Source organism: Trachemys scripta, chromosome 2 (assembly GCF_013100865.1).
Source record: "Trachemys scripta elegans isolate TJP31775 chromosome 2, CAS_Tse_1.0, whole genome shotgun sequence".
NCBI lineage: Eukaryota > Metazoa > Chordata > Testudines > Emydidae > Trachemys > Trachemys scripta.
The window spans coordinates 43925700-43938148 of NC_048299.1; the positions used below are offsets into that span (position 1 = coordinate 43925700).

General features: G+C 42.8%; 1 protein-coding gene across 6 annotated transcripts in view; it reads left to right on the forward strand.

Annotated features, from left to right (window-relative positions):
• The window catches only part of ANKIB1 (ankyrin repeat and IBR domain containing 1), a 175244-nt gene that overhangs the window by 129019 nt on the left and 33776 nt on the right, over positions 1 to 12449 (forward strand). For all 6 annotated transcript variants that reach the window (XM_034760421.1, XM_034760420.1, XM_034760424.1 and 3 more), the window contains 3 exons: positions 1716 to 1804; positions 7596 to 7740; positions 9357 to 9523. In XM_034760421.1, coding sequence (XP_034616312.1) covers positions 1716 to 1804; positions 7596 to 7740; positions 9357 to 9523 — 401 coding nt within the window. The remainder of the gene's footprint in view (positions 1 to 1715; positions 1805 to 7595; positions 7741 to 9356; positions 9524 to 12449) is intronic.

Sequence of the window (12449 nt, forward strand, 5' to 3'; positions counted from 1 at the left end):
AAAAAGGTATATGGCATTATAGTTTATCCTTTTTTATATCTGCTGCAATACTTTTCCTGGAATAGAACTTCATGTGAAATGAAGTGACAAACGTATGTTATATTGTATATTTCCCTTTCTTAGTATTGGGGGCTTGTGATGGGAATGCAGGATTAGACCCACTATGAAATATGATGGTGAATGTAGTTTAATATCTGTGGTATTAGTTTTATATCTGGATTTAAATTGTGTGTGTGTGTGTGTGTATGTATGTGTATATATATATATATAGCTAGTTTACTTCCTGTTTTACAGTCTTCAATTGTTAAAATGGATCCTTTAGGAAACTAAAGAAACAAGTACGATTGTTGTTAGAATTTCAGATTTTATGTAGAGATTTTTTTCTATTAAGATGTTTCTCACTTAAAATGCTCATCTATGCACAAAAAGACAAATCCTGGGCCTCATTAACATCCCTATGTGAGACAAACACAAAATTGATACGCGTAGGGGCCAGACACAGCGGCTGCTTCCGGGAGCAGCGCGGAGCCAGGGCAGGCAGAGAGCCTGCCTTAGCCCCGCTGTGCCGCCGACTGGGAGCTGCCTGAGGTAAGCACCGCCCAGCCAGAGCCTGCTCCCTGAACCGCCTCCCCCAGTCAGAACCCCCTCCCGTACCCTAACTTCCTCCCAGACCCTGCATCTGCGCCCCAGCCCTAAGCCACCTTCCACACCTAAACTGTCTCCCAGAGCTCACATCCCGAACCCGAGCCTGCACCCCAACCCCCTGCCCCAGCCTGGAGCCTCCTCCCGGAGCCTGCACCCCCTCCCACAGTGCTGGAGGGATCGAGCACTGAGACTGCTAACTTCCCCATTATCTTAGACTGTCCTTACAGGGGCCTGATAGCAAAGAGATGTGGCCTCCCTCTGAGATTGACAGGAAGGGCCACACAAACCTACAGGGTGCATTCAGTCACACATATATCTCTTTGTGTTTGCAAGATCAGGATCTTAATTTTCAATATTTTGTTTTTTTCTGATAGCACTTTTTATAAAATTCAAATAAGATATCCTACCACTAATAAGATGGAAGGAAGGAAGGAGCCTTTATAATTTAGCTCATTATACATTTTGATCTAAAGATGCAAAGTACAAATTTTCAAATCAGTTTTACAAACCTCAACCTGATTTTTTTTTTATTTTTTTTAGATCCAGTGATTAAAATTATAACTTTAAATCAATTATTTAAGTGGCTCCACACTGCCTTGGACCTCATCCTTTGCAGGGCAGAATACCTCCTCTGACATATGACTGACCTTATCTACCAAGCCCTGCTACTGCTATTGAAGTCAGTGGCAAAACTCTCATGGAGTTTACTGGTGCGCTGTCATCTTTATTGGGAGCTAAGAGTGCTCAACATCTTAAAGGCTGGAGGTGGTGGAGATCCCAGAAGGCAATAAAAAAAATGGTTGCACAGGTTCCTAAAATATTTACTAAATGTTTGTGGGGAGGTGTGTGGAAATGAAGATATGCCCCTTTCCATTTTCAATTTTTAGAACATAAAGCAACACTTTCTCATCGATACATTAATAAAAGATTTTTCCCTACTTTGTTCATGACCTGTTTTCTTACAGTAGTTTGGTTTTATATTTTTATTATGTAATTCTCATGAGTTCTGCACATGGCACACAGGAGTTTGTTTTTCTTTCTTTCATCTGTATTTTTTTCTTTATCTACAGTGTGACATTTGTATGTGTAATATTTCTGTATTTGAAGACCCAGTGGATATACCTTGTGGACATGAGTTTTGCAGATCATGCTGGGAGGCGTGAGTATATTGATTTAGCTTTTTTTTTTTTTTAAATGATTAGACTTTCCATTTTAAAGAGGGGAGGGAAATCACAACCAATAAATATCCATTGTCAAATGTTAAGAGATAGCTGTTCTGAACCATATGGAATACTTTCATATGTATTGTTCTTATTGGCCATTAACTGGCTGATGGGTACATAGCGATGGCTTGGGCTCTGATACAAGCTTAAGTGCATTGCCAAATAGGGATGGATTTAAGCATGTTATTTAGTGATTTGCTGAGTTGGGGCCTAACTGTCTGAGAATTGGTCTACACTTAAAAGTTTTACAAGTATAATTATTTTGCTTAGGAGTGTGACTTTTACTGAATAGACTAAGTGTGATGTAAAAGTAAAAGCCAAAGTGTGGATGCAGTGATAGTGGTATAAAGATGACTTCATACCACTATCACTGCATCCTCAGTAGGGAGAGTTGTACTGCTTTAATTATATTGGTAAATTTGAAGTGATGCAACTTGTCCAGTGTAGATAAAGCCTAATTCCAATGCATTCATTATTGTGATATTTTGTAAGGAGCATTAAGCTCATCACAACCTTAAATATGAGTTACTGTTTAAAACATGGATTTTAGAGCATGTAGAAAAAATCATTCATGTTCCTATTGTATTGTAAATTGGTGTGCTGTATCAAGCTCTGTGTAGGGCTAGTGCTGCAAATCTGGAGTTATTTGATCAAGGGGTTTTTGGAATACAGTGTCCTCTTCTCCCCACCCCCGAAGACCTTGTCAGTAAAATTGTTGATTTTTTTTCTTTTTCTCTCTTTTGCATACATATGGCTAAAATATGTTATTGACCCCAAACTAATATCATTGATCAGTTACAACTCAGCTAATGTCCAGCATCCACTATCACTTTGGGGAAGCAATATTTTTAAAGATAGTAGGGGTTATCATTAGCTCTACAAATTGTCTTTCACTTGGGTGATAGGGTACAGACAGTAATTTGTGCATGTATAGCTGACATCAGGTCACTTGATAGCTCGCACAACATATTGGAGCTGTTGAACCCAAACAACACCCTGGTACTAAGAGTTCAAGTCCTACTCTTAGCAGACTTCTGAGATTACTCTATGCCTGCATTCTGCTTGTGGTTAGGAGCTGCAAAGGGGGTCCTTATGGAAGTTTGGCCCTGAGGTTTCTGTTTAAGAGCTGATAATTCAAATTGCTTCAAAATTCACATGCATATTCTGACTATTTTGAAAAATTCTGTACCTCATCAAGGCCAGGATAGCTTTACTGGTGCAAGTCTGGTTTCATTTGGGCAAGGGGTTTCATCATATACAGCCGATCCAAAAGCTGTATACAAAACCCGTATTAGTTCTGGTTAAAGAGAGTTTGCATCTGCTCAAGCTTCCTCAGGAACTCCTTTGTGAGGGACAATCACTGAGCAATGATAGTTACATGGTGTCTTGAGGAAACAAGCACTGCACCTTGACCATGGACCATCAGTTTGTTTGCCCTCCTAGGGAGACTTTTGTGTACTGTGCACACTTAGTGTTACCAGCTTGCCATTTGCTTGGTGTCCAGGACTCAGCGGGGCCTCTTTTTGGAAGTGTGAGTGGTATGTGCAATTTTGAAGATGGTCAGCACCCCACAAGTCTCCCTCAATGCCATCTGCCCAAATCCCACTCTAGGACAGTTAGGCAAGCAAAACTGTGTCCAGGATACGAGGCCCAGTATGATGTTATGAGGCTCAATTGATGCGAGAAACTAGATGTCACATATAAAATGGTATCGGAGAGGCTGGCACAAGAGTCGCAGCCAGGATGGATCAATTCTGAGCTGGGAGGGGCTCATTGAGCTCCTTTAAGGTACTCCCAGAGGTGAAAGTAAGCCGGTACGCTCTGGTACGCGGTACCGGCAAGAGTCGGTGCACCATACCGGGGCGGCCCGGCTTCCCCAGGCGACAATTTAAAGGGCCTGGGGCTCCCAGCAGTGGCTGGAGCCCCAGGCCCTTTAAATTGCTGCCAGAGCCCCTCTGCTGGAGCCCTGGAGTAGCGGCAGGGCTCCGGGCGTTATTTAAAGGGCCAGGGCTCCCGCTGCCTCTACTGCCCTGGGCCCTTTAAATAGCCCCCAGAACCCCGCTGCCAGAGCCCTGGGGTAGCAGCGGCAGCTGGGTACTCTGGCAGCAGTTTAAAGGGCCCGGGGTGGTAGCAGCGGCCGAGCCCTTGGCCCTTTAAACTGCTGCCAGAGCCTCCAGCTGCCGCTGCTACCTTGGTAGGGGATGGGGAGGGCACTTACCGGTACAGGATGGGCACTTACCGGTACAGGATGGGCCGTCCCCGCTCCTTCTGCCTGAGGCCCCGCCCCTTCCAGGGGCCAGAGCCAGCCCCAACCCAGCCCCGTACCGGTAAGTCCCTGTTTCTACTTTCATCCCTGGGTACTCCTGGGCCTGGCAGACAATATCTATATTGGGAGTTGGGAATAGGCATGCTCTGTGCATGCCCGAGGCACATATAGCTGAGATTGGCAGGAAAGAACTCCCAAAAAGTTGAATGGGGAAGTTCACACATCTCAGACCTATTGTTGAATGCGCGGTTCATCTCCAGGAGGTGTTCTCATTCATTTTAGACGTCCTATTAAGATGAATGGGCCACTTCACACCTCTGTGAGCCTCCAGAGCTGCAGACAGGTGTGCAGAGCTCTTTTCCACTATGCTCGGGACCTTGGGACTCTCCTCCTCTCCCCGTTGCTGCCCCCTGCTGGAAGAAGTGTTCCTTGCAGCCCTTCCGCCAGCACTTTGTCTCCTTCCATGGCCCCTCCAGCCATACTGGTGTTACCCAGGGTTCTTTCAACCCAAAGCTCTTGATATCTTTACTCTGTGCAAGGTGGTGTCAGGAAATAAATCAAAGGAGACACACTCTTCAACCGATAGATGACTGGCACAAACGGGATAACACAAGAGTGCTCTCACGTAAAGCTATACTTTACTTAGTCTCAAGCACTTGCACACATCCGCAACAGGTTAGTAAAACACCCCCAACCCTCAGTAATTACCGAAGTCGGGTGTGGCTCTCAAGTGGCACAGCATCAGTCTTCTGACGGCCAATCTTCCATCTGCCGGTGAGACTGCAAGATGTGTCCAGAGGGAGAGTCCCTGAAGAGTCCAACTACCCCAAACTTTCTTCCCTTATTTATTCATTAGTATTACAATAACACATCACTCAAAGAAAACTTGTTAAGCAAGCAATTTCAGAGGTTAAGCAAGAGGTTTCCTTCTGATCATCAATTAGCCAGATGTGTGTTTTCAGAATTTGCTCGCCTTGAGGCCCTGAAAGACACATCCCCGAGGGCACATACAGACAAGCTTCCTGTTTTCCTAAAATGCATATCTCAGCAATTTCAACAGAGATCTCGTCAGAAAGGACATGGAGTCAAGCTGCCCTTTCTGTGACATTCCCCCCTCCCTCCTGCAACTTGGTCATGCTAAGGCTGCATAGGCCCACTTACGACCTGCTAGCTTGGCTACTTTTAGCAATAGTAGTTCAAGCATTTTACTGGTCTGCTGCGATCTCCCCGTACACTGGGGATATGGCAGGGTCAGAACAAGGGCAGAGCTGGTAACTAATGTGGCTACAGTGAGGGGGACATGATTGAAGCATACCTGTAGAGTGGCATGAGAGGGATTCCTAGGCACACTTCGTCACCACTTAGGTTATGTCTACTCTATAGTAAAAGACCAGCAGCTGGTCTGCGTCAGCTGACTTGGGCTCACAGGACTTGGGCTGTAGGGCTATAAAAATACAGTGTAGACACTTGGGCTGGAGCCTGTGCACTGAGACCCCATGAGGGAGGAGGGGGGGTCTCAGGGTTGCTACACTGCATTTTTATAGCCCCACGGCCTGAGCCCCATGAACCTGAGTCTTGTATCACAGTATAGATGGTAGCCTAAGTGGTGAAAGTGTGCCCAGGAAGCCCCCTTCTGCCAACCTATTGGTGCCTTTCAAAAAGGAGGGGGAAATTTACAGACAAAAAATACCTAGTTGACGTAGTTATGGTTGCCTAGCACTGCCTCATATCCTTTCAGAATCTGGAGAGTAGCTAAACCTAAATTTTTGAACTCCAGAAATAAAGAGTTATATTAAGACAAACTTAAACCTCTGAAAATGGGTAATGTCTCCCACACAACATTTACTCACCCTACTTTGAGTGATACCCCATCCGGCTAGGAATCATAGGACTGCATCCTTCCTGAGCATGTGGAGGAGAGTGGGGAAAGTCCACAACAATAGCGGGGGTGGGGGGAGATATTTAGGCCTTGTCCTCGCTAGGAAAAGGATAAACTTTGCAAATGTGAGATAGTAAGCCCAGTCTGTACTTGACCACTTTGCTGACTCCAAACTCCCAAAACCTTGATAAATATTTATCTTCGTCCTAAGGATTCAGTCATCACCTTTTGGTTGCTACTGGCTGAGCCTTGTGGTGCACTGTGATGTGTATCAACATATAAGCTTCATGGCGATTTGCGAATGCCAGTGCAGGTGTAGAGTTTTGATGGGCACTGAGAATATGCTACTCTTGGGGGGATTCTGCACCACTGCGCAATGCAGAATTTGAGCAGAATTTCCTTTTTCCCTTGCAGAAATGGGCTGCAGAGCTGCAGGCCACCACTAGGGGCTGCTGGACCCAGCAAACCCCAGCATCCCAACTCACAAATGAAAAACACTGCCAGGGAGAAAGGGAGGGGGAAGGAGTTGGAGGGTTCCCAGCTGCTGCAGTTCCTGGCGTGCCCTGAAGGAAGGAGGCAGCATGCAGGAAACTCCATACAAGTCCAGGACCCAGTTTCTCCCTCTGGATCCCTGGGCTCTGGAGGGTAGGGGGGGTGAGTGTCTGTGCTAGGGGGGCCTGCAGCTGGGCTCAAGGGGGGGAAGGGGTGTGGATGTCTGGGCTGGGGCACACCCCATGGCTTGGCTCTGGGGGGGGGGTTTCTGGGCGGGGGACACCCCAGGGCAGGGCTCTGAGGAGAGGGCTTGTGGGTGTCTGGCCCCCCAGCTGGGCTCTGGGGGGGGGGCGGGGCAGAGAAACAGGAACTGGGTTGACATAGGGGTTTCTTTAACTTTCTACTCCCGGGGGAACATTTTGTATGTGTGTATGTCTCTATTGTTACAGGAGGATCTGATGTATAGACATAGCCTAAGTTACAATAGGCTTAAATAATCTTAAATTTGACTATCTTTTTATGATCTCACAAGTAGAGTCTCATTTCAAGTACTAGTTAATAGCTGATGGGAAGAAGTAGCCAATCCAAAGACTTATAGTTCATTTAGTCTTGCTAACTGTCAATTTGTTCAGATCAAGCTCTTACAGGTTTCAAACTGTATTTTGACAAGAACAAGGATTGCTATTTATTGTAAAAACTAATTACTTGTCAGACTAATTAGTGCATACATTAAGTACTGCTATATACATCTTTTGGGGACTTAATAAGAAATTTTGCTCAGTTTTATTAAATATTGTACAGAGGGCCCTTGTCAATGGGAGACAGGTATTCACCCATACATTCAAGTACTTTTTTCAGTTGCTCACTTGTGGACTCTTCTTTTTTTTTTTTTCCTTCACCAAATGCCTCCTCAAATCTGAGGTACTTGTTGAATGTAAAAAACAAGGGACAATTCATATTTCTTCGTTTAAAAAGAGATGTAAATGAAAGTGTATATTTTATTAAGTTAGTATAAAGACAATGAATTTACCTCAATTTCTTAACTTATTTATTTTTTATTATCAAATTCTGACTGACACAATTCTGGCAGGTTTTTGAATCTGAAAATTCAGGAGGGTGAGGCTCACAACATTTTTTGTCCAGCGTATGATTGCTTCCAGCTTGTTCCTGTAGAGATCATAGAAAGCGTGGTTTCCAGGGAGATGGACAAAAGATACCTACTGTTTGACATTAAGGTAAACTGTCAAGCTGTTCGTGTGTGACTAGTGTGTCTGACTTTCTTATTCCAATTACAATGCAACTTCTGTGTGAAATATGACTGCACCTTTTCTAAGTAGAGTTTAATAAATTAATACTGTTGATCTGAACTCCATGTAGTTTACATACAGTTGCAATGGCATGCTGTTGAGGATATTTTTTAAAAAGGAATAATTATATTTCTTCCTCAAGCACAGAAAATACGCTTGGGTGGTGGGCAATTTAATAATCTTTCTCGATATATGTAAATTAATGTCCAGAACAGGCAACACCTAGATTTTAAACTGCCAAGAATATTTTGTTGGCGTATCATAAAAAAATGTTTTTAAATTTGTTTCTGGAAGAATGTTTTGATAAATGAGTTACTATTTCCATTCAAGGTTTCTGGGAAATTTCTACTGTACCTCAGTACAGTACCTGCTATTCACATCACTAGAGTTTTGCTCTAGCCCATACTTTCAGAAGATTCCTATATAACCCAGACAGGAAAAGAAGTTGGAAAAATCTTGATTTGGTTAATACTTGATTTTATTTTCTCCATTGCTACAGAATGTATCTTTAAAAAGTAACCTTTTAATTAACTATGCAGGTTATTGGCCTGTAGTGTGGATCCTTGAAATAACTTGTTAAATTATTCCCTGGGTGGGGAGGGGAGAGACACGTTTAGTACAAGGACTTACTTAGATATGTTACAAGTCACTTTGGCATGAGGTCATAAAATGTTATATATCAAAGTGGGAAACTGATACCCAGATTTGATCCAGTGTCCTTCATAGCCTCACCTTCTGACTGACATGCAAGTCAGTACAATTTTGAAGGGGAGCAGCCAGAAGTTCCTTTTCTTCCACATAATTTATTTTAGATAATTAATAAAAGGGAAAACACTGTACACTGACAGAAAAAAATTTAGGCAAATTTCTGAGTTCTTTATTCTGATTCTTAAAAGTTTATTGCAGTTGATTATATTGAGATTGGTGATAGAGAACATAGGTTTTATTTCTTAATCAGCAGTACAGTTATGCACTGTCAAATTTCAAAGTTTATATATTAAATACATCTGTAAAAATAATGGATTATTTGCAGTAAGGTATTGTCTACATGGCAAATTATTCCAAAATAGCAATTCCTGATTAACTCCATGGGTGAACATGCTTGCATTTGGAATAAGGTTCTCTTTTATTCCAGAATAAGTGTGTCTATATGTTGAGATAATCAGGAACAGTTAATCCATTTTAAATTTACACCCTATCTTTTTCTGAATTAACTTTCATGTGTGGCCAAACCCTAAATCTTTTCACAAAAGAAGAGACTTGTACACATTAAGCATTTTGCATGAGTGTAGATGTTCAGGTCTTAGTGTGAATCTTAAGTATTGCTATAGGGAAGAAATACAATTTTTGAGCTAGTGATTAAATAATTCTCTATTTATAACTATTTTTAAAATACCATACTGGTTTAATTACAAGACTTTCTTATGCTCTTTGGCTTTGCTCCTTCAGAGGCAAATTGTGATCAAAGGTTACAGTTCATATCAGTGATGAGGATCTATTCCCAAATGTTAAGTAATTTTCTTATCCTTTTTTCCTCTTTTCAGGCCTTTGTTGAAAATAATCCTGCTATTAAATGGTGTCCTATACGAGCCTGTGAAAGAGCAGTCAAGCTAACAAGACAAGGATCAAATACAACTGGTTCAGACACACTTAACTTCCCATTGCTAAGAGCCCCTGCCGTAGATTGTGGAAAAGGGCATCTCTTCTGCTGGTTTGTATTAGAAATTTGTACATAACTATATAAAACTGTCACAGCTGCTGCCAATCTAAAGGTCAAGAGAAATCTCCAGCCAGCTGCCATGCTGCAGAAGCCTACAGGAAACTCTGTAGGTTGTTGATACAGTAAATTATTGATGTATAGTTTGACATGAATATATTTTCATACATACCTGGGCTGAATATTAGTGTGTAGAGTGTATGCCAAATTATCCAGTCCTCCTTTTCTGCGGTAGGCATAACATCAAAAGTAAGAAGGATTCCACTGTGTATCCTTTAGGGCAGCAAAGGGTATAACATTGTCTACTTCAAGATATTAATAGCTGTGCTGGACACAAAACAGCTGCATGGAGCTCTAGGCTTTTCAGTTCTATTTTCATGGTAGAGAAAATTTTGTGCCTGTTTTAGAGGTTTGCAGTATAATCAGAATAGATGTTGACATGTTCACAATTATATTCCAGAAAACCACTAGGTCATGCTTTTTTAGAATCCTAGGGTTTTATTTAATCTGAGGGATTCACCTACTGTACTATGTATGGCTCTCAGTAAGGCTAATTCTTAAGTGATTTTGTGGAGGAGGCTTTTCATGTGAAATTTGCTAGGACACAATTACTCAAATATACAGCCAAGTTTCTCTGTTCAAAATTCTTATCAATGCCCAGAATATATAAATTATTAAGAACATACACACACATTAGTGTAGACCAGGGAGATGGAGGAAGAATTGTTTTTTATACTTAGTTTAAGATTTGGCATATGTTTTGCTAGGATTTGAGAGTTATCAAGGTTCAGGGATGAGGAATTTTTGAGTTCCAAAGTTCAAAAAGGTTTTGGTAAGTGGAATCCTTCTTACTTTTGGTGTTATGCCTACTGCAGAAAAGGAGGAATGGATAATTTGGCCCATACTCTACACACACTAATATTTAACCCATGTATGTATGAAAATATATAATATAAGTTTCCCTGTTCAAAATTCTTATCAATGCCCAGAATATATAAATTATTAAGAACATAAAAACAACCATATTGGGTCAGTCCAATGGTCCATCTAGCCCAATATCCTGTCTTCTGACAGTGGCCAATTCCCAGATGCTTTAGAGTGAATGAACAGAACAGGGCAATTATCGAGTGATCCATCTGCTGTCATTCAGTCCCAGCATCTGGCAGCCAATGGCTTATGAACATCCAGAGCATGTGATTGCATCCATGACCATCTTGGTTAATAGCCAGTGGTATACCTATCCTCCATGAACATATCAATTTTTTTTTTTTTTAACCCAGTTATACTTTTGGCCTTCACAACATCCTCTGGCGACAAGTTCAATAGGTTGACTGTGCATTGTGTAAAGAAGTACTCCTTACGTTTGTTTTAAACTGCTGCCTATTAATTTCAGTGAGTGGCCCCTAGTTCTTGTGTTACATGAAGGGGTAAATAACACTTCCTCACTCACTTTCTCCACACCATTCATGATTTCATAGACCTCTATCGTATTCCCCCTTAGTCGTCTCTTTTCCAAGCTGTTCCATATCCCTAATCATTTTTGTTGCCCTTCTCTGTACCTTTTCTAATTCTAATATATCTTTGAGATGTGGTGACCAGAACTGCATGCCATATTCAAAGTGTAGGCATATCAAGACTTTATATAGTGTCATTAAGATATTTACTGTCTTATTATCTATCCCTTTCCTAATGGTTCCTAACGTTGTTAGCTTTTTTGACTACCTCTGCACATTCAGTGGATGTTTTCAGAGAACTGTCCACAATGACTCTGTAGCAGAGCACTGACTCACCATCATGGCGCCTCCTGCTGGCCATCCTTTTGGTCAGGTGCCAACCAGATTGTTTGAGCTTCTTAACCCTTTACAGGTTAAGGAGGGATTAACCCTTTACAGGTTAAGGAGGGATTTTATGCTACCCTTAGCAGTATGTTTATGACAGGGACCCTTCTCACAAGCACCTTCTCATTCAGGAGGTTGAGAACCTCCTGCACATGGGGGCAGTGGAAGAGGTTCCTTGGGACATATGGGGAAAGGGGTTCTATTCCCGCTACTTCCTAATCCAAAAGCAAAGGGGGCCTTGGACCCATTCTGGACCTGCGATGCCTCAACAAGTCTCTCAAAAAGTTGAAGTTTTGCATGATCTCCCTGGCCTCCATCATCCCCTCCTTGGATCCAGGAGACTGGTAGGCCACCCTCGACTTGAAGGACACCTAGTTTCACATCTCCATATTCCAAAGTCACAGGCATTTCCTCCGTTTTATAGTGGGCAAACGCCGTTTCCAATTTATGGCACCCCCCTTTGGCCTCTCATTGGCTCCAAGGTTCCAGTGGCCACCTACCTCAGACATTGAGGGTCCAGGTCTTCTCGTATTTCGATGTCTGACTCAAAGGCAGGTCTCGGAACCAAGTACAGAGAAGCCTCAATCTGGTGTATTCTACCTGCCACGACCCGGGCCTGTTGATAAACAAGAAAAAATCCACGTTAAAGCCGGTCCAACGCATAGAGTTCATAGGGGCGGTTCTCAACTCCACACGAACCAGTGCCTTCCTCCCGGAGGCGCGTTTTCAAGCCATGTCAGACTTGACAAAGCCCTGGCTGGGATGATTTAGTTGGGAATTGGTCTTGCTTTGAGCAGGGGAGGTCCCTTCCAACCCTGATATTCTATGATTCTATGATCTCTCATGTGAGGAACTGCCCACTTACCATGGCTCTCACCTCCCTGCAGTTGCTGGGCCACATGGCCACCTGTACATGTGTGGTCAGTCATGCATGGCGCCACTCCAGTCTCTGCATGTATGGCTGGCGTCGGTTTACACCCCCAACAGACACGAGGTAGACCAGGTGTTTAGGGTGTTGGATCACATCCTGTCATCCCTGTATTGGTGGTTGAACGCCAGGTTGGTGTTTCAGGGAGTCCCCT